Here is a 21,783-nt window from a genome sequence, read left to right on the forward strand (position 1 = left end):
TGGTCTCGCATTCTTATGTGATCTTTGCTCTGGATGTTCATTTTTAACCACATATAAACTGACTCCTGTCTCAGGTATTCCCAGGATGCAGTGCGGCCGAGACACTACCGCACTAGTCGGGTAATGACAGGGAGCCTGTTTTGCTTTAATGGGTGGAGTGACCACAGGCAATTTGCAACAGCTGGAGGCACCCTGGTTAGAAAGTACTCTTTTGCATGGAATTCAGTTCATTTGTGGTTCAATGAGTGGGGTGGCTGATGTGTGGGAGGGAGGAAAGTGGAATTATGGGATTTGTAGTAAGAGAACTCCAACAGGAAAAGGCCACTTCACAAAAAGAGAGCCACCACATAGCCATTTAACCCAAAGACAAGCACAGATCCTTGCTAAGCATGTCCATTACTGTCTGCAGGTAAGTGCAAAAATCACCTTATGGTGCATAACTCCTTTAAAGAGTGCACTTTATAGTACTAGAAGTGTACCTCCAAAGACCATAGTCATTTTTTTAACTGAGCACCGTTCTCCTTCACCCTGTTATATAGAACTATACAGTAGGAGACTAAGCTTCCCAGTCTGTCTCCACAACACCTGTCTCAAGCACAAGACCCAGTGCCATAGAATCATATAAAGTTGTACATTGTAGGGTTATCAGAACATTAAAAGTTATCCCAGATCATCAGGTGCTGCTTTATTCACTTAGGGACAAGGGACCTCCATTTTTTTTACAGTGATCACACCCCCACCGAACAGCCAGTTATTACTAATTCTTATTCTGTGGCTGGTATAGCTTCACATGTCTGTATAGTGGTGGACAAAGTACTGGAGATTTTAGGTATACGTCATAGGGCTGCACAATATCTGGCTAAAGAAATTGAATGGCTATTTTTGTGCTTTTTTTTTTTCCCCCCGGATCCGGTGGGAGATTTGAAAACCACCCAGGAAACACAGTGTATTATTGCAGTACAAAATGTGACATGGGGAGGGGAGAATGGGGCAGAGGGAAGGGTAGAATTTGACGGGGAGGGGGGGGGGGGGGGGGGGGAGGAGGAGTATGTGACACAGGGGGAAAATGTGATTGGAGAATGTGACCATGAGGGGAGATGTGAAATGTTGGGGGGGGTTGGTCGTAGGGCAAAATTTGATATGGGGGGAGGAGAATGTGGCAGGGGGAGGGGGAGTATGTGACACAAGGGGGAAAATGGATGGGAGAATGTGACCAAGAGGGGAGATGTGAAATGGGCGGTGGGCATAGAATGGAGATTGGATATGAAATGGCGGGATTTCACCATTTATATATTCTATCTCATCACATATTGAAATCGCAATATTTAGGCCCTTAATCGTAATCGCACATTTTCCCCATATCGTGCAGCCCTAATACTACATAACCCTATTACACAAGCCAGTTTTTTAGTAGTAGCCAGGCAATGATAACCCCTGTTAACATCAATAGGAAAGAGAACCCCCCCCCCCCCCAACCTTAAAAAAAAAGACATCATCCTCATGCTCTTAATGTTATAAAAAAAAAAAAAACAAGATTGTTTTCATGCTTTTGGACCCCACTGTAAAAGCCATAGATGAGTGTTGATTTGTATGGGAAACCGGGCCGAATATAGTTCTTTTCCTTAAATGGGCACTCAGAATCAAAACTTGTTATATGTTGTACATGTTGGTAAAATATTAACCTTTCTGATATACTTTATAAAAGGAATTATCTCCTTTTTATAGAAATCATAGGTTCAGAACAAAATTCTGTCCAGAATATAATCCTGTCTTGCTGCAGCATCATCTTTGTTCCAGCTCAGTATTCTGTGCTTACTCCTGTCATGTCAGACTGTAGCATGAACATGAGTTGAGGGGGTTAAAGAGCAACCTGCAGTGATTGGATGAAGAGACCCAGCACCGCAGAGTCAGGGAGGAAGTGAATGCATGGTCAGTGAGGGCATGCTCAGTGCTTGCATTAGTCACGCCCCTTCCTGAGCAGTGGATGTTAGGTGTGAGCAGCAGAACAGAGGGGTTTGAGATTTTAATACTGAAGACACATAAAAAAAGACATGTAAAGCATCTGCATGACCTAGTGAGTAACTTATATAAACATTATATTTATATTATTTTTTTCCTTTGTTAGGGAATAGCTATTTTTGTACTATACTCCTATACCCTTTATTGCTCTCCTCATCAGATGTGTAATTCAGATAATAGACATTAAATTTATTACAGCCTATGTACAGAATTAAGGGATTTTGGTAATGGAAATAGATTAGGGAATTGCCAGTCATGTAATTCCCTTACATTAAAGTACCCTTTGCTTTAATAGGATGTTCAGTATACAAAGCAGTGCATTTATCGGACACCGAACCTGTTTGAAATCTATTCCGTTAGACTACTACCCCTTTTAACAAGCTGGGATATGAGGAGTGGGATTGTGTAATCCTTCGGCCTGGTCCGCTCCTCCCCGGGGAGAACGACATCGAGTCTGTGAGTCTGGCAGCTGCTTTATAGATGATTGAGCCGAGGCGAGTGGCCAGGGAGGGTTGACACCGGCTGAGAACTGCTCTCCCTCTCTATATACAGCTCTGTTCATTTTCTTGGAAAGTCTTAGTCGAAACCCAAACAGTGTGTCTGTTCTGAGAATCTGCAGATTGTGGGGAAACACACTCACCACTGTCTAGAATGAAATCTCTGCAATCTGCGCCTCTCACACATAGGCTGCTACCAGTTCTGTCTGCAGAGATCCTGTGCCCCAACCAACCGTTCTGCTACTCATAGGGGCATTGTCTGTGCTTCCTTGGTTTAAGGAGGGGATTAACTCTTTTTATTATGTTGTAGGTATCCTACTCGTGGCTGTCCAGCTGTTAAAAAGCTGCAGCCTCTAGAATACTCTGACAGCCCTTTGATTTCACAGTTGCTAAAGCTTATGTGATTGACTGATGGAGGATTCTTGCCCAAAGTCAGCAGAGCCTCTATACAACATGCACACTCACAATATTGTTAATTAATTTGAACAATCTTGTTTAAGCTCAGTGGCTGAAAATGTAAAATAATCCAATATCTTCTCACAGCTGAGAGTCTGCTGCAATTGTATCATTTTCTAGAAGCCTTGGAGAGCAAATTGCAAGAGCAGCACAAATCTTATACTTGTGCTTATTTTCTGTTACACTGCATCAGCGCAGTTACAATGTATCAGCCTTCAGTCTAGCTTAGAAGACTGGACTAGGTAAGTAAAGCTCCCCGCACTGGGGACTACTCATTGGGCCGGTGGGGGAAGACTTTTAAATTTCATATACTCACTATCCCTGCAGGCATCAAGATCTCCCCGGGGATGGTAAGGATGAAGATTTTGTGTGTATCAGGGATGTGGAAATCCTATTGCCAGATGCCCGTAGTCCACTGTAGAGGAAGCTGGTGGGCTTAATTCTGCTTCCTTAGGGGCCATGACTCTGTCATTGATAGAGCCTGGCAGGACCAGGCTTTATCAATGGAGCACAGAGCACACAGATCAATGGAGAGCACACAGATCAATAGTACTGCATTGATCTATATGAGGAATCTAATGGTTCCTCCTAAAAGTCCCCTAAGGGATTAATAAAGTGGTTAAAAATAAATAGTTTAATAAAAGTTTGAGAAACATTAACCCCTTCCATATTAAAAGTTAAAATCGCCCCCCTTTCTTATATAAAAAACATAAACGTAATAGATATAAACATATTTGGTATTGCCGCATGAGCCATTGTCCAAACTATAAAAACGTAACATTATACATCTTGTACGGTAAATGTTCTAAAAAAAAAATATATATATATATATATATATATGCAATTCTTTTTTTATTTATTTTTTGTTACAACAAATCCCAGAGAAAAATGAAGTAAAAAGTCAGATCAATACAAAAAAAACACTGAAATAAAAAAAAATTGATAATTTAGCAAATTTTATTTTATCAGTTTATTTTATTTATTCTTTGTTTCGAGCATATGTTAGAGTGCGGTCGGGAAACCGTATACGGGGCAAAACGGAGCCAACCGGAGGCAGCGTTTCACTCCGGTTGCTCAGTGAAATATATTAGATATGGGACCGCATACGGCAGCGTGCGGTTGCCCCGCCCCGGACTCTCCGCCCCCCTCTCCCCAGCCGTATACGGTCCCGTATCTTAAGAAACGTAGTGTGCATGCACCCTTATGGGAAAAGAAAAAGGTGTCATTACTAAGTACAATCGGCCCCGCAAAAAACAAGACCTCATGGGTCTGTAGATGGAAAAATAAAAATGATGGCTATTATAGGGTTAGGAGGAAAAAATGAACATTGGCCAGGACAAGTAGATTGGGCTCCGTTTTAGTCCCTTGGACAAGTAGTGTGTGTGTTTTTATATTTAAAAAAAAAAAAAAAAAAAAAAAAAAAAAAATTTCCACACCCCTGTTAATATGTGGTAAAATTTCATGATTGGTTCCCTTAAAAAAGACTGTAGCAGACCCTTAACTTTGAAAGGGTACAGGCCAAGACTAGTTTTCAGCCTCTGGATGTAAGCAAGAATTTACTTACTGCAAGCAGTGATTCAATAGTTCTAATTCAAGTTACATAGTTTATAAGGTTGAAAAAAAGACAAGAGTCCATCAAGTTCAACCTATATCCCTAATGAGTCCCTGCTGAGAAGAGAAGTATTAACATGTATTTTCACAGTCTCAGATGCCCATATTATTTAAAGCGCAACTGTCACCTCCGTACAGGTACGGAGGTGCAGTTACCACTGCATAGAGCAGAATGTGAAGTAAAAGCTGGTGCTTTTACTCACATTCCCTGTGCTCTGTAAAGGAAAATTCTTACTTTATTCTGACGCTGGGTCACAGTTGGAAGGGCCGGCCGACTCCTGCAGCGGAACGCTTCCTCCTCTCCGCTCCTAGCATGGAGCGATGCACATCAATCATGCTGATCCTGCATAATTGACATGCAGCACTCCATGCTAGGAGCGGGCAGGGGACATTCCGCTGCGGGAGTCGGCTGGCCCATCCGACTGTTGCCCGGCGTCAGAATAAAGTAAGAATTTTCATTTACAGACCGTAGCTAATGTGAGTAAAAGCACCTGCTTTTACTTCACATTCTGCTCTATGCAATGGTAACTGCACCTCCGTACCTGTACCGAGGTGACAGTTTCACTTTATAGTACCTGTCATACCAGCAGAAAAATGTTTTCTTCTCTTACTTACTAAATCATGCAGATGCTTTACATGTCTTATGTGTCTAGCTTCTCTATTTGGTTCACAAATCCCTTTGTTCCGCTGCTGACTCATTCTGAAATTCACTGCTTAGGCTGGGTCCACACTACGTTTTGTCCCATACGGGAGCGCATACGGCAGGAGGGAGCTAAAAGCTCGCGCTCCCGTATGTCACCGTATGCGCTCCCGTATGTCATTCATTTCAATGAGCCGACCGGAGTGAAACGTTCGGTCCGGTCGGCTCATTTTTGCGCCGTATGCGCTTTTCCAACCGGACCTAAAACCGTGGTTGACCACAGTTTTAGGTCCGGTTGTAAAAGCGCATACGGCGCAAAAATGAGCCGACCGGACCGAACGTTTCACTCCGGTCGGCTCATTGAAATGAATGACATACGGGAGCGCATACGGTGACATACGGGAGCGCGAGCTTTTAGCTCCCCCCTGCCGTATGCGCTCCCGTATGGGACAAAACGTAGTGTGGACCCAGCCTTAGGAAGGGGTGTATCCAAGGCAAGTACTGAGCCCATCCTCACTCGCCAGGCATTCACTTCCTCCCTAAGTCTGCTGTGCTGGGTCTTTTCATTTGGTCACTGCAGGCTTCTCTGTAACCCCTTCCTTTTTGTTTTTAGACGGAGTCTGATAGAACAGGAGTGAGCACAGTCTTCCTAGTCCTGCCCTCACTTACTGAACTTTTCCCAGCCTGTGCTTCATCTTAGACTAAGGTTATGTTCTGGATAGTATGGGGACTTCTAGTGCTCTTTTTATAAGCCATAATTTCTATAAAAATATTAAAAATTATGAAATATATTAGAAACGTTAATGTTTTGCCAAGATGTACAACATATAAAAAGTTTTTGATTTTTGACATTGTCTATTTAAAGGGGTATTTCCATTTGGGCATTCATGGCATAGCCACAGCATGTACCAAAAGTGTTCTGAAGATGCTGGCTCCTACACTTGGGTCCACACAAGGACTTCCTAGTTCTAACTGGCCTGGTTGCAGTGACTGGGAGTGGCCAAGATTTTTAAAGGGGGTACTCCGGTGCCAGAAAGTTAAACAGATTTGTAAATTACTTCTATTTAAAAAAAATCTTAATCCTTCTAGTACTTATTAGCTGCTGAATACTAAGGAGGAAATTCTTTTCTCTTTGAAACACAGTGCTCTCTGCTGACATCACGAGCACAGTGCTCTCTGCTGACATCTGTCTATTTTAAAGGGGTACTCCGGTGCTTACACATCTTATCCCCTATCCAAAGGATAGGGGATCAGATACCTGATCGCGGGAGTCCCGCAGCTGGGGATGCCCGTGATCATGCACGTGGCACCCCGTTTGTAATCATTCCCTGGAGCGTGTTCGCTCCGGATCTGATTACGGTCGACCGCTGGGCCGGCAGCATGTGACATCACGCCTCCGCCCCCGTGTGACGTCACGCTCTGCCCCTCAATGCAAGCCTACGGGAGGGGTCAACCGTAATCCGACCCGGAGAGAACACGCTCCGGGGACTGATTACAAACTGGGTGCCGCGTGCATGATCACGGGCGCCCCCAGCTGCGGGACTCCTGCGATCAGGCATCTTATCCCCTATTCTTTGGATAGGGGATAAGATGTGTATGCACCGGAGTACCCCTTTAAGAACTGTCCAGAGTAGGAGAAAATCCCCATAGCAAACCATATGCTGCTCTGGACAGTTCCTGTTCATTTCAAATGAGCTAAACTGCAGTACAAAACGCATCCTATGGACAGATGTGGTGCTGTTTTTGGAGGAAAGCAGCTATATTTTTCTAATCCTTCAGAACTCCTCTGAATTTCTGGGCACGCTCCTGGCTAGCACTGAAGACAGAATGGGCTTAACTAGACTGCAATTTCCTTTCCGGTAGTAGTGAAGGATTATATCTGCTGTGTGTGGTTTTAATTTAGACCCTGGGGACTGTACTTGGAATGGACTTCTGTTCTCTTCTCATGAAGCCTCTGCACGATTATGTGAAGACTGGTATGGGACTTCTACTGCCGACACGTGCTGTTAAGTGGACCCACACCATCTTTGTAGTATGTGCAGTGCCATTTAATACATTACACCTGTATGGGAATGCCTGGCTGGCAGCAGCTTCCCCCAGTAAACTTAGCTGTGGCTTGGATTGAGCTCTACATGCCTCAATTGAACATCATAGCATCTGTATTTTAAAAAGGATGGCCTTTGATAGGAGAGTCCCTTTTTTGCTATATGTTCTCACTTGTTTTTTTGCCTGTCTAATGAGCCCTTTTGTGGATTCATTGATATCAATCTGCTCACCCTTTCCTGCTCTGTAACATGGTGCCTGAAGATGAACTGCAATTTCAATGTGACAGGTTCCCTCTAACACACACAATTTTTTAAAGGAGTTTTCCAACGAAGAGTTTTTCTAAAAATGTGGACAGGCTTGCCCGCCTAAACAATAAAATCGTATACTTACCTCCCTCAGTTCCTGTAGCCTCTCGGATCGCTGCTCCCAGTCTCAGGTATTCTTCACTTTCTTCTGTTGGGGCCCAGTACATCACATTGTCCAGTGAAGACCAGGATCAGAAATACCAGAGTCTACGTGAGGACCGAGGGAGGGAAGGATAGGGTGTGTGTTTTTTTTTTTTTTTTTTTTTTTTTGTTAAAGGAAATCTGTCATCAGGATCACCGGCACTTACCAATTGGTACAGGCTTTGTAGTGTGGGTGACACTAATAACAATGATAGTAATCATCGTCAACAGATCTGTGCCTCCATTCGTTCTTCTAGTTATTTGTTATATGGTAGCAAGGCATGGATCTGCGGATGGTAAGTACTGTATCAGTGTCTCACGTACTACAAGCCTGTACCAACAGGTTAGTGCAAGTGAAACTGATGTAAGATTCCCTTTAAGCAGACAGCCTGGCTATGTTTTTAGAAAACATTTTTTTGCTAGGCTGCCTTTTTTTAAATATATTTTTATAGTGATCAAATCTTGCATTAGACTTTTTACTGTCATTAAAAGCAAGTTTTGACATGTTGATCAGACATGTAAACAGTTGGTGATAACTCACAATCACAGCTCACTGCTAAGACCTGATGCTATCATCCAGGGAAGTGGGTGGCATTGTGCTCCACTTTCTGACATTTCTCAAATGTACAGATCTCTTTGCCGGTCAGGGATTGGAGCACAATACCGCCTGCTTTCTTTGCTAACAACTCACAAGTGCAGCTCACTACTGAGACCCGATGCGATCAAAAACGTTTCACATGTCTGATCCATGTGCCAAGGGTGGTTTTTAAAGGGGTACGCCACTGGCCAGCATTGCAAACTAAATGTTCGAACACTGTTTTCCTGCTGCGGGGGTCAGCCACTCCCCTCGTGATGTCACAGCCATTCCCCCCCAATGCAAGTCTATGGGAGGGGGCTTGGCATTGAGGGGGTGTGGCCGTGAATTCACGAGGGGTGTGGCCGACCCCCCGCAGCGCAAAAACAGCGTTCGGAAATAAATGGCCAGTGGAGTACCCCTTTAATAACTGTTTGTAGTAAGCACCCCCTAGTGGTGGACATAGGCAGGCATAATTTTATTATGTAACTACATTTAGTTAAACCCAATATATTTGTAGCTCTGTATTAAAAAAAAAAAGTATATAAAATAAAAAGCTCTGACCAATATATAAATATTAGGAAAGACAATGAGAATGTTTTTATCTAGTTTAAAATAAACAGAACGATGCTGGGCAGTCATTGACTTGCTTTTTATTTCTAGTTGTTTACTTTTATTATTGCAGCACAGTGGTGTGTCTTCATGTAAACATTTGGGAAAAGCCTTTGATACAAAACCTAGTAAAGGGGCAATTACTATGCAATCTCCACCCCCATATGGGCTTTGCTTTAGTGTAGGTAGGCTATATTTTATGTATTTTGTTCTATAGCTCTGATAATTCAGAATATTTGATAATCTCGCACCATTGATGGAGTGTATATCCTATTCTATGGTAACACTTGATGCAGCATGGTGGTCTGCAGAGCGCACAGGCACTCAATTGTCCTGCTGACTATTTTCTTTGTAATTGTTCCACTTAAGGGAAGGCACTGAATGAGTAGTCAGTGGGGAAGGGGGGCATTGATGGCCTGTCACTCTCCATTTTTAAGGCACGCCCGTGTTTTTCTAAGTTGACAGCCGATGGTCAGGATAATGATGGCTCAGTGCACGGGCTGATTTTCCATGTGGTTCTCTCGGCTTCTACTCATTACTACAAAATGGAATTATAGGATAGAAGAGAAGAAAACCTTTCATACTTAACAATTTGGCTTTTATATCCAGCATTAGTTATTAAAACCCCAGCTATGTGGCACAATGAACTGTGGTGTAGACCTCTCAGTCTGTGGCACCACAAAGACCAGAATGTGTTTTTTTTTTTTTTATTTATTTTTCTCCCTGTAGGCCTCAGTCGGTGACCACATGTGATAGTATAAAGTCCCAGCTCTTTAGTTTTTTCTTTATCCCCAGTATCTAATCCTCTGTTGGATAAAATAATCTTCCTAATTGGGTGCTATATAATGATTAAAATACCAGTGAAGTCCTGAGCTTCGTTCAGTTCCCATGCAAACATCTCTCTGCCGCTCTGACGGCACTCGCATAGCTCCAAGATTCCTAGAAAACCAGGACTGAGATTAGTTAGAATTTCCTGGAAATCTCCTGTAATACAATGTATATACATTATAGGAAGGATGTAGAATCCCAGGAAATGACTAAATGCTGCTGTCTAGTGGATGGTTGAGTAAAAAATTGTAAAAATATGGATATGGCTCAATTGATACTAAATGTCTCTGGCTATACTGAGCAACCCAACCCAACACCTATACCCACGGTGTAAAAATGCAAGGAAAGTTAAAATATGTTGGAGCTCAAAAGTCAATAGATATTGGGATAATTTAATATGCATAAAATAAAATGCATAAATAGGTGGTTCACAGGGCCCTTGTAAACCACCCCTTAAAATAGCCACAAATAAAATCACATGAATATTGCACACTGTAGATATTAAATATAGCCAATACGTAGAATATCACCAATTATAGTCACTAGTTAGAAAAGTCTATGATCGCTATGAATGACTGGAGTAAGGCTGGGTCCATACCTGGTTTTTGCAATACAGTTCCTGAATCAGGTTTTTGATTTAAAAAAAATAAAAAAATAAACCTTCCTCAAAACCTGACCTAAACTGTATCAAAACATGTGCACACATTTTAACCTGGTTGCACTAGTTTTTTAAGAAAAAAGGATACGTTTTTAACTTTTCACTCCATTATAAATAAAGTTTCACTTGTTTGATGGAAATTCCATGAAAAAAAACTGTGCAAAGTAAAAAACTGTGTGGTGAAAACCTGATGGAACCGTACGCACATACGGTTCTGTACTGTTCCCATTGACTCCCATGTGAATTTAAAAAAAAATGAATACATTTCAATATGGTTTTTCACCCAGACCAAAAACCGTAGTAGGCTACGGTTTTGGGTACGGAAAAAAACGGGACAGAACCGTACAGGATGCAAAACGGATGCATACAGATTTCAATGGAAAGTCAATGCATACGGTTTTCAATACGGTTCTGTACGGTTTTCAAATTGAAAATGTATACAATACGGGAAGTGTATTGCAAAAACATGATGTGAACCCAGCCTTACTTTTATGATATCACAAAAAAGTGCATAACTCCAGATAATTGTATTATATCCAAGTAAATGTCTGTAACGGTTCCAGGCTTGGAAATAAGGTGCAATGAGTGTCTAGATATGTATATCGCACATTCCGGCACAGATAAATATCCAAACAGACAAGGTGTTGTACAGGGGGACATTTGCCCAATATCACTTAGTGATATTGTCCGACAAGGCGATAAGTGGATTGTATTCACCTCTCCCTCCGGAGGAGCAATAGATCTGGTGCTGCGCACCTCTCGCCTCGTTGGGGCTCTGGGTGTCTGTGAGTAGAAAATTGTGCTGTGTATCTGCAGATGTTGGTGGCGTGGCCGGCTGGATTAGCGATCCCTGTATGCTCGCGCTCTGTGTTTGTCAGCTGTACGTAACGTGAAGACTTCACTAGCAGCACTGGGCTAGGGCTAGCGTCTTCGTGGATGCCGAGCGTGTGCTCGGATCACTCTAATGAGGATGGTTCCATGTGATTGATAACAGCTCAGTAGAAGTGGATATTAATGGTAGTGTGGTTAGCTAACTACTGCTGAAGAAGGAACCTATGGCTGGTTCTGAAACGCGTCCAGTTTCTAGCACTGTATACAAAGTCTAGTAATACCATCTATATCTTGATATTTTCTCGCCACCACGAATATCCACTTCTACTGAGCTGTTAACAATCACCTGGAACCAGAGTGATCCAAGCTTATCATTGAGCATTATCCTGCATCCTCCTCTGTCATCAGAGTGATCCGAGCAGATGCTCTGCATCCACGAGGACGCTAGCCCAGTGCTGCTAGCAAAGTCTTCACGTTATCTACAACTGGCAAACACGTAAACCGTGAGCATATGAGGATCGCTAATCCAGCCAGCCGCGCCGCCAACATCTACAGATACACAGCGCAATTATCTACTCCCAAACATCCCGAGCTCCCACGAGGTGAGAGGTGTGCAGCACCTCTATTACTCCTCCTGAGGGAGAGTTGAATACAATCTACTTATCGCTGTGTCGGACAATATTATGACTAAGAGATATCGGGCAGATATCGCCCTGTACAAAACCTTGTCTGTTTGGATATTTATCTGTGCCGGTATGTACGATATAAGGATAAGACATGTATAGACACTCATTGCACCTCATTTCCAAGCCTGGAACGGTTAGACATTTACTTGGATATAATACAATTATCTGGAGTTATGCACTTTATTGTGGAGTCATAAGTTAGGCTGGGTTCACATCACGTTTTTGCAATACAGTGTCCGTATCAGGTTTTTGATGAAAGAGATTCCTCAAAACCTGACTAAACTGTATCAAAACGTGTGTACAAATTTTAACCCATATATGATTCAAAATCATGTACGGTTGCATCCATTTTGAAGAAAAAAAGTTTGTTTTTAACTTTTCACTCCATTGTGAATAAAGTTTCACTTGTTTTATTAAAATGCCAAGAGAAAAAACTTTTGGTGTCAAAAACGGGATGGAACCGTACACACATACGGTTCTGTACGGTTTCCATTGACTCGCATGAAAAAAAAAGTGTACGGTTTTTCACCCAGACCAAAAACCGTGGTAACTCTAAAGTACCGACTGACGGCGCCTTGTGTATTACCCTAAGGCAGTGGTGGGCAACCCTTTTTTTCAACTGAGCCAAATCTCGCCAAAACCACAATTGAAATTTATTTTGAGAGCCACATTTTTAAAACCGAAAATACATAGGATGGTACACTGTTTTTAGTTTCAATAAGTTTATAGAGAATATTCTGCATGCAAGTATCCACGTAGGTCGGGAGGATACAAATAACACAACTAATAAAACAAAAACTTTAGAACAATATTTATCGATAACGTTAAATTCCGTAAAGTTTGCCTTACAATTTAAATTACATCGTGACAAATTGGGATCTGTGGATGACTCACTGGTATTTATCTGTGGATGACGCATATATGGCATCTTATGTGTGTGTAAATAGTATTATAAAATTAGTGGGGCTCATCATGGTTATTTTAAGCAGGGTTCTCCACCTTGATGGATACACCCAAACAGTAGGCAAGAAGTAAAAGTAATAAAACAGGCATGCACACATTGCACTGGCTCTGCAGTCAAGTTGAATAAAAGTAAAAAATTACAACATAAAATGAAATAAAAATCAAGATACAACTAAAAAAGTACATATAAAAGTATGTGAAAACACACTCATAGTCCTCACTGGTACTGTTATATATTGACCTCAGAACCTGGCCACTAACTTATTTTGCTGGCTCCTAGATAACGATATTCCGCAATTTTATGTCCACACCCCCCTTTTCACATCAACCCTTTTTATGTCAATCCCACAATGTCACATTTCTGCCCCTCCGTGTCACATTTCTGCCCCTCCGTGTCACATTTCTGCCCCTCCGTGTCACATTTCTGCCCCTCCGTGTCACATTTCTGCCCCTCCGTGTCACATTTCTGCCCCTCCGTGTCACATTTCTGCCCCTCCGTGTCACATTTCTGCCCCTCCGTGTCACATTTCTGCCCCTCGTGTCACATTTCTGCCCCTCGTGTCACATTTCTGCCCCTCGTGTCACATTTCACCCCCTCGTGTCACATTTCACCCCCTCGTGTCACATTTCACCCCCTCGTGTCACATTTCACCCCCTCGTGTCACATTTCACCCCCTCGTGTCACATTTCACCCCCTCGTGTCACATTTCACCCCCTCGTGTCACATTTCACCCCCTCGTGTCACATTTCTGCCCCTCGTGTCACATTTCTGCCCCTCGTGTCACATTTCTCCCCCCCTCATGTCACATTCCCCCCCCCCCCTCCATGATGGCCATCACGCCTTTCTTTTTACCCTGCCCTGTTCACATATCTCATTTCCATAGTTAGGCACACTTAATTCATAATCACCAACCCCCCTCCCATGATGGCCATCAGTCACCCCTTTCTTTTTGCCCTGTTCACAGTTCACATCTCTCATATGAGTACATAATTCATAATCATCCCCCCCCCCCCCTCCATGATGGCCATCAGTCACCCCTGTCATTTGTCTCTCCCTGGCCCTTCCCACATCTCTCATTTCCAAGTTCCAGAGGCATATAGTTCATGTTCATCCCCCCCCCCCCCCCCCCCTCCATTCTCCCCCAACCCTTCCTTTCTTCCTTTTTCTGTCACAGAAATTGAGTCCCCAGAGGCAGGCAGGCCAGGCCATTGCTACACCTACCGGATGACACACTGCTGATTTTGGGAGGCACAGTCTTCTTCTGAGGGAGGCAGACAGAGGGAGGATGCTGCCTCGCCGCCGCGCTACACAGAAAGTCACGTCCCCCCTATACCACATGACCCGACTGGAGCTGTGTGGAGCCGGCCGACGGGGCTGCACACAGGGCACGCTCTGACAGAGGCTAGCTGCAGAGTCCTGACTTTTGGGGCGGCCGCCCGAGACCGGGGCGGATCCAGAGTCTAGTCTCGGGAGGGGCACTATTAGAGAATTTTGTTTTGGTGGACAGAAAATAAGGTGTTTCTTAAAGAACCTACAAATTATTAAATGTATCCAGTATAATAATCAAATACACCAATTGCCACAGAATGGGAAAGCGCTAAAGAAGTTTTTACAATTTAAAACTACAGCTCCCAGTATGACCTAAGTAGTGGTAAGGTTATGCTGGGAGTTGTTGTTTCACCCATCATTACTGCAAAACTTACAAGTGACAACAGCTCTGATGGGACAGTCAGGACAATACACAATGATATCAGTGACTTTAGGTGACGTCTTCTCTATAGTCTTTCCTTATCTAATTCAGATGGTACATACCACCGGGTCCAGCTAAATGTTCTCGCTGAAGAACTTTATGCCCAGACGGCTCCTCACTATGTCAGCTGATTCTGAACCTCTATATGAAAACATGTATTATTATAAAACTGCCAAACATCCTATCCTTTGAATATAATTCTGACACACTGTACCCTCCGAATATACTACAACTCACTTTACCCTTTGAATATAATACTGCCACACACTGTACCCAATGAATATAATACTGCCACACATTGTACCCAATGAATATAATACTGCCACACATTGTACCCACTGAATAATACTGCCACACATTGTACCCACTGAATAATACTGCCACACATTGTACCCACTGAATAATACTGCCACACAATGTACCCACTGAATATAATACTGCCACACAATGTACCCACTGAATATAATACTGCCACACACTGTACCCACTGAATATAATACTGCCACACACTGTACCCACTGAATATAATACTGCCACACACTGTACCCACTGAATATAATACTGCCACACACTGTACCCACTGAATATAATACTGCCACACACTGTACCCACTGAATATAATACTGCCACACACTGTACCCACTGAATATAATACTGCCACACACTGTACCCACTGAATATAATACTGCCACACATTGTACCCACTGAATATAATACTGCCACACATTGTACACACTGAATATAATACTGCCACACATTGTACGCACTGAATACTGCCACACATTGTGCCCACTGAATATAATACTGCCACACATTGTACCCAATGAATAAAACTGCCACACATTGTACCCACTGAATATAATACTGCCACACATTGTACCCACTGAATATAATACTGCCACACATTGTACCCACTGAATATAATACTGCCACACATTGTACCCACTGAATATAATACTGCCACACACTGTACCCACTGAATATAATACTGCCACACACTGTACCCACTGAATATAATACTGCCACACACTGTACCCACTGAATATAATACTGCCACACACTGTACCCACTGAATATAATACTGCCACACACTGTACCCACTGAATATAATACTGCCACACACTGTACCCCTAAATATAATACTGCCACACACTGTACCCCTAAATATAATACTGCCACACACTTTACCTCTGAATATAATACTGCCCACACACTGTACCCCTGAATATAATACTGCCACACACTGTAACCTCAGAATATAATACTACCACACACTGTACGCACTGAATACTGCCACACATTGTGCCCACTGAATATAATACTGCCACACATTGTACCCACTGAATATAATACTGCCCACACACTGTACCCAATGAATAATACTGCCACACATTGTACCCACTGAATATAATACTACCACACATTGTACCCACTGAATATAATACTACCACACACTGTACCCCTGAATATAATACTGCCACACAATGTACCCCTGAATATAATACTGCCACACACTGTAACCTCAGAATATAATACTACCACACACTGTACGCTCTAAATATCCCTCTGAATACAATACCGTGATGTATTGTGGCTTATGAAAACCGTACTACCCCAGAAATTCCTTATAATCTGTGTCCCTCATATATAGTAATAATGCCCCATCCTGTGCCTGCACATATAACTATGACCTGTCCTGTTCCCCCCTCATAATAACAATTCCCTCTGTCCTGTGCCCCTACCATATAATTCCCCCGTGCTGTGCCCCTCACTTATAATGCCCCTGCAATGTTCCCCTCACATATAATTCCCCCGTCCTGCTCCCTCAAGGGGGCATTTTAAGTAAGGGGCACATAACAGGGCATAAGTCGAAGTACATTATGTTAGCGACTCTAGACAGGGGGGGGGGGGGGCATTATAAGTAAGGGCCTGTAATGCCCCCCTGTCATGTGCCCCTCACTTATAATGCCCCCCTGTCATGTGCCCCTCACATTTAATGCCCCTGCAATGTTCCCCTCACATATAATGCCCCCTGCCCTGCACCCTCAGGGGGCATTTTAAGTAAGGGGCACATAACAGGGGGCATAAGTGAGGGGCACATGACAGGGGGGCATTAAATGTGAGGGGCACATGAAAGGGGGGCATTATACGTGAGGAGCCCCCCTGTCATGTGCCCCTCACTTATAATGCCCCCCTGTCTTGGGCTGCTAACATATGTGCTTCGACTTATAATGCCCCGTTATGTTCCCCTCACATAAAATGCCCCCTGTCCTGCACCCTCAGGGGGCATTTTAAGTAAGGGGCACATAAAAGGGGGCATTATAAATCAGAGCACATTATTTGTTAGCGGTACAAGACAGGGGGGTTTATAAGTGAGGGGCACATAACGGGGCCCTGTCAGTCTGCCGTAAGTGGCCATTCCAATGTCCCCCGCAGGAAGCCGCGGCCAACACATGGGATACATGGAGGGGGCATGTCGGCCGGCACTCCGTGCAGGGTTCAGCACACCCCCTTACAGCAGACTGCAGGGGCCCTGTTGAGGAGATTGTGGGGCATCCGAGCGCTAGGACCCCCTACAATCTATAACTTATCCTCTGTCTCGGCGTCTAAATAGGCTGTAAATAAATGAAAAATAGATGCTGGCAGCAGTGGGATAGATAGAAAGATAGATAGGAGATAGATAGATATGCGATAGATGGGTATGAGATATATAGATAGATATGATATAGATAGATAGGCATGAGATAGATAGATAGGATATAGACAGATCAGTGTTCCCCAACCAGGGTGCCTCCAGCTGTTGTAAAACTACAATTCCCAGTATGCCCACAAAGCCAAATACAAGCTGGGAGTTGTAGTTTTACTACAGTTAGAGGCCTCTGCTGGGAAACACTGATAAGAGTCCCCCTCTATCTCTCACTGTCTCCTGACCCCCCCCCCCCTCCTCCTCCTCACCTCAAAGTTACTTACCATGAAGGGCAGCATCAGGGTGGGCAAGGGGGTCTGGAGGCATTGGGTGGGTGTCCGGGCCTGTGGTGGAGGTGCAAGAAACTCAGCCCGGCCTGCAGGAAATACAGAGGAGTGAGAGGGGGAGGAGCTTATCTCTCTTCCCAGCCCCTGCACAGTGTAATGGCTGCAGACTGAATGATGCTGAGACCGAAGCAGCCTGCAGAGGATGGTTTCCCCCCCCCCCCCCCTCATCATTTCCCCCTGTGTCATCATCCCCCCCCATCATGTTCCTCCTATGAGATTCTTCCCATGCCTCATCATTCCCACCCCATGCTTCATCATATTCCCCCTTTTCCCCTGCTTTTTATATATATTTTTTTTATGTTCCCTACCTCCTCTCTCCCTTATCACTTCCCCCTCCCTCATCATTTCCCCCCCCCCCTGCTATATATATATATATATATATATATATATATATATATATATATTTATAATATTTTTTGGGGGGTTCGGAGAATGATATTGAAAAATTAAAAGGTATCATTATATTGTTTAGTTATGGCTATTATAGGGCGAGGAGGAAAAAATGAGTGTAAAAGAGAAAATTGGTCCAGACAATTGGATCGTCATGAGGGACAAGTAGATTTTGCTCCATTTTAGTCCCGTGGACAAGTTTTTTTTTTTTTTTTAAGTTTCCACACCCGTGCCTGCTATTTGTGACACTCGTATGAGCTTTATTTATATTTTATCAACAACTACAGGGACTGGCTTGGATACAGTGTTATACAGCACTATAGAATACGTAGGCCCTGTATAAAATATTTTTCTCTTTTTGCAGGTGAAGTGAAGCTAGAATCTACGTCTCTGATGGAGCAGTTGAGAGGAGAGGCTTTGAAATTCCATAAGCCTGGTAGGTTATCCACAGCTAAAACCAGTCACTCATCAGAACAACTAAGGGTTGTCATAAAGGGCTAGTTCCCCTCTTCAGCATAATGGAACAACCTGTTTAGTGATATACTGCAAGCATTGTGGCAGTTGTTAAAGCTGTAATGTATTCATTCCAATAGATTACAGTAAAGAATTAAAGGGAACCTTTTACTAGTTTCATACTGCCAAAACCATGCGACAGGCTCCTTTTTAAAGAGAACCTTTGGCTAACTCATTTTTTTTACTATAAGATTGCTTAGGGTGTCCTGATCAAACATCTTTTTACAGTTTCTTCATATGCCCTTCTGTTCCCGAGATAGTCATGGCCGTAAATGTAGAAAAGATAATGTATTTCTCACAGAAAAAGGATTGCAGTAACACATGTTTTACTATACAGGTTTATTCCCTTTGTGTGTATTGGAACTAGACCAAAAAGGAGGAAAAAAAAGCAAATTGGACATAATGTCACATCAAACTCCAAAAATGGTCTGGACAAAATTATTGGCACACTTTCAAAATTGTAGAAAAATAAGATTGTTTCAAGCATGTGATGCTACTTTAAACTCACCTGTGGCAAGTGACAGGTGTGGGCAATATAAAAATCGTACCTGAAAGCAGATAAAAAGGAGAGCAGTTCACTTAGTCTTTGCATTGTGTTTCTGTGTGTGCCACACGAAGCATGGACAACAGAAATAGAAGAGAACTCTGTGAGGACTTGCGAACCAAAATTGTGGAGAAAGATCAACAATCTCAAGGTTACAAGTCCACCTCCAGAGATCTAGATTTGCCTTTGATCACAGTGCTCAACATTATCAAGAAGTTTGCAACCCATGGCACTGTAGCTAATCTCCCTGGACGTGGACGGAAGAGAAAAATTTATGAAAGGTGTCAAAGCAGGATAGTCTGGATGGAGGATAAGCAGCCCCAAACAAGTTCCAAAGATATTCAAGCTGTCCTGCAGGCTCAGGGAGAATCAGTGTCTGCGCGAACTATCCGTCGACATTTAAATTAAATGAAACTCTATGGTAGGAGACCCAGGAGGACCTCACTGCTGACACAGACCTCTAATAAAAGACTACATTTTGCCAAAATCCTTCTAGGAAAATGTCTTGTGGACAGATGAAACTAAGATTGAGCTTTTTGGTAAAGCACATCATTCTACTGTTTACCGAAAACGGAATGAGGCCTACAAAGAAATGAACACAGTAGCTACAGTGAAATATGGAGGTTCAATGATGTTTTGGGTAGAGCTGGGCAGTATGACCAAAAATGCATATCACAGTATTTTTGCAAGTTATGGCGGTTCCATGGTATTTAATGGTATTCCCCACCCCCGAGGAACTAATCATATATGACCCCAGGCGCTGCTGCTATATTTCTCTAACACCCCCCCCCCCCCCCTCTCTCCTATCCTCCAGGCCGTGGCACTTTAAAATGAATGACTTGCAGGCTGCCGGTGCTTTAAATGAATGACTTGCGGGCCACGGCACTGGAAACTATTAAAAGAAAACTGTCAGATATTTTCTCCTGCACTATCCACAGATACTGAAGGATAGTGCGGGAGACGCTGATTAAAACGAGCCCTACCTTACCCGGATCCGCCCGGCCTTTCGCCCGCAATTGTAGTTTTATTCTATGTGTATATCTTGCTGTAACTGGCATGGGCAGGGCTTCTGCACTGACGTCAGCACCGCTTATGAATATTCATCCCCCCCCCTCCCTCCAGCTCTCCCTCTCTTCGCCGCTCCTAACTGGAGGGAGGGGGGATGAATATTCATAAGCGACGCTGACATCAGTGCCAGTTAACCTGCAGAAGCCCTGCCTGTGCCAGTTAAATCAATATATACACATAGAATAAAACTACAATTGTGGGCGAACGGCCAGGCGAATCCGGGCAAGGTAGGGCTCGTTGGAATCGGCGTCTCCCGCACTATCCACCAGGATAGTGCGGGAGAAAATATCTGACCGTTTTCCTTTAAGTTGTGAGCGGAAAGCTGTCAGTTCCTCATGCAAGCACTAAAAGCCAGGCTTTTAGCGCTTGCAGAGGGAGGTGACAGCTTGCTGCAGCTCACATCTCATTAATTTAAACGCCGTGGCTGGCAAGTCATTCATATAAAGCCCGGCGTCCACAACTCTTTCATTTAAAGGACATCTGCAGTGCTGGGCAAAAAAACTTTTTTGACCTCATTTAATAGGTCTTTGAAAGACCTTTCCAACGAGGTCTCCCCAGTCAAAATTGGCCCAGCCGTTCTTACTGAGGAGAAGTGTAAGTAAAACTACATCTCCCATCATGCCTTGTGCTTACTTCCTGTAAGCTGCTGCCCTCCCCCTGTTCTATCCCCCGAGCAAATTATTATATTGTAACGCCCACATCTACCTCCCCTATGCATATACTCTCCCCTTCTGCTCATCTCCCCCTCCCCATGCTGGCTCCTGTCCAGTGATGAAGCAGCTACCTCCGTGCTCACTGTAGACAGACAGCCTGCATAGCTAGAATAGGCAGTGTCGGCACTGGAAAGTGGATAGTGAAAGTAAAAATGGTAAAAAAAACATAATTGTTTGTCTATAAAACTGTCCTGATAGGGGTCCCTCCATCTTTTTCACAACTACAACTCCAAGCATGCCCAGTTATTTTTTATGCTGTTTGGGCATGCTGGGAATTCCAGGGGTGACTCCAGCTGTTGCAAGACTACACATCCCAGCATGCCCTGTCAGCTTTCTGCTGTTAGTGCATGCTTGGATTTGCAGCGGTGCCTCCAGCTGTTGCAAGACTACAAATCTCAGCATGTGTGATCCAGTGTATACAGCAGATCTGGGTGTGTGATCGAGTGTTTACAGCAGAGTCGAGTGTGTGATCATATGTATGCAGCAGAGCCGAGTGTGTGATCGTGTGTATACAGCAGAGCTGAGTGTGTGAGTGTATACAGCAGAGCAGAGGCTCTGCTGTATACACTGGATCACACACTTGGCTCTGCTGTATACACACGATCACACACTCTGCTCTGCTGTATGCACACAATCACACTCGGCTCTCCTGTATACACTCAATCACACAAGTAGTCTCCTGGGAGTTGTAGTTTACCAACACCTCTATTGTATCTCTGTAGTTTCCTGGGGGTTGTAGTTCACCAACACCTTTATTGTATCTCAGTAGTCTCCTGGGAGTTGTAGTTCACCAACACCTCTATTGTATCTCAGTAGTCTCCTGGGAGTTGTAGTTCACTAACTCTATTGTATCAGTAGTCTCCTGGGAGTTGTAGTTCACCAACACCTCTATTGTATCTCAGTA

At 43.6% G+C, this 21,783-nt stretch overlaps 1 protein-coding gene across 1 annotated transcript in view; it reads left to right on the forward strand.

The window, feature by feature from the left end:
• QARS1 (glutaminyl-tRNA synthetase 1) overlaps nucleotides 1–21,783 on the forward strand; it is a 100,540-nt gene that overhangs the window by 36,851 nt on the left and 41,906 nt on the right. Inside the window, exon 8 of the mRNA XM_056524780.1 lies at nucleotides 18,406–18,477. Within this exon, the coding sequence (XP_056380755.1) occupies nucleotides 18,406–18,477 (72 nt within the window). The remainder of the gene's footprint in view (nucleotides 1–18,405; nucleotides 18,478–21,783) is intronic.

This window comes from Hyla sarda, chromosome 6 (genome assembly GCF_029499605.1).
Source record: "Hyla sarda isolate aHylSar1 chromosome 6, aHylSar1.hap1, whole genome shotgun sequence".
In the NCBI taxonomy this organism is placed as follows: domain Eukaryota; kingdom Metazoa; phylum Chordata; class Amphibia; order Anura; family Hylidae; genus Hyla; species Hyla sarda.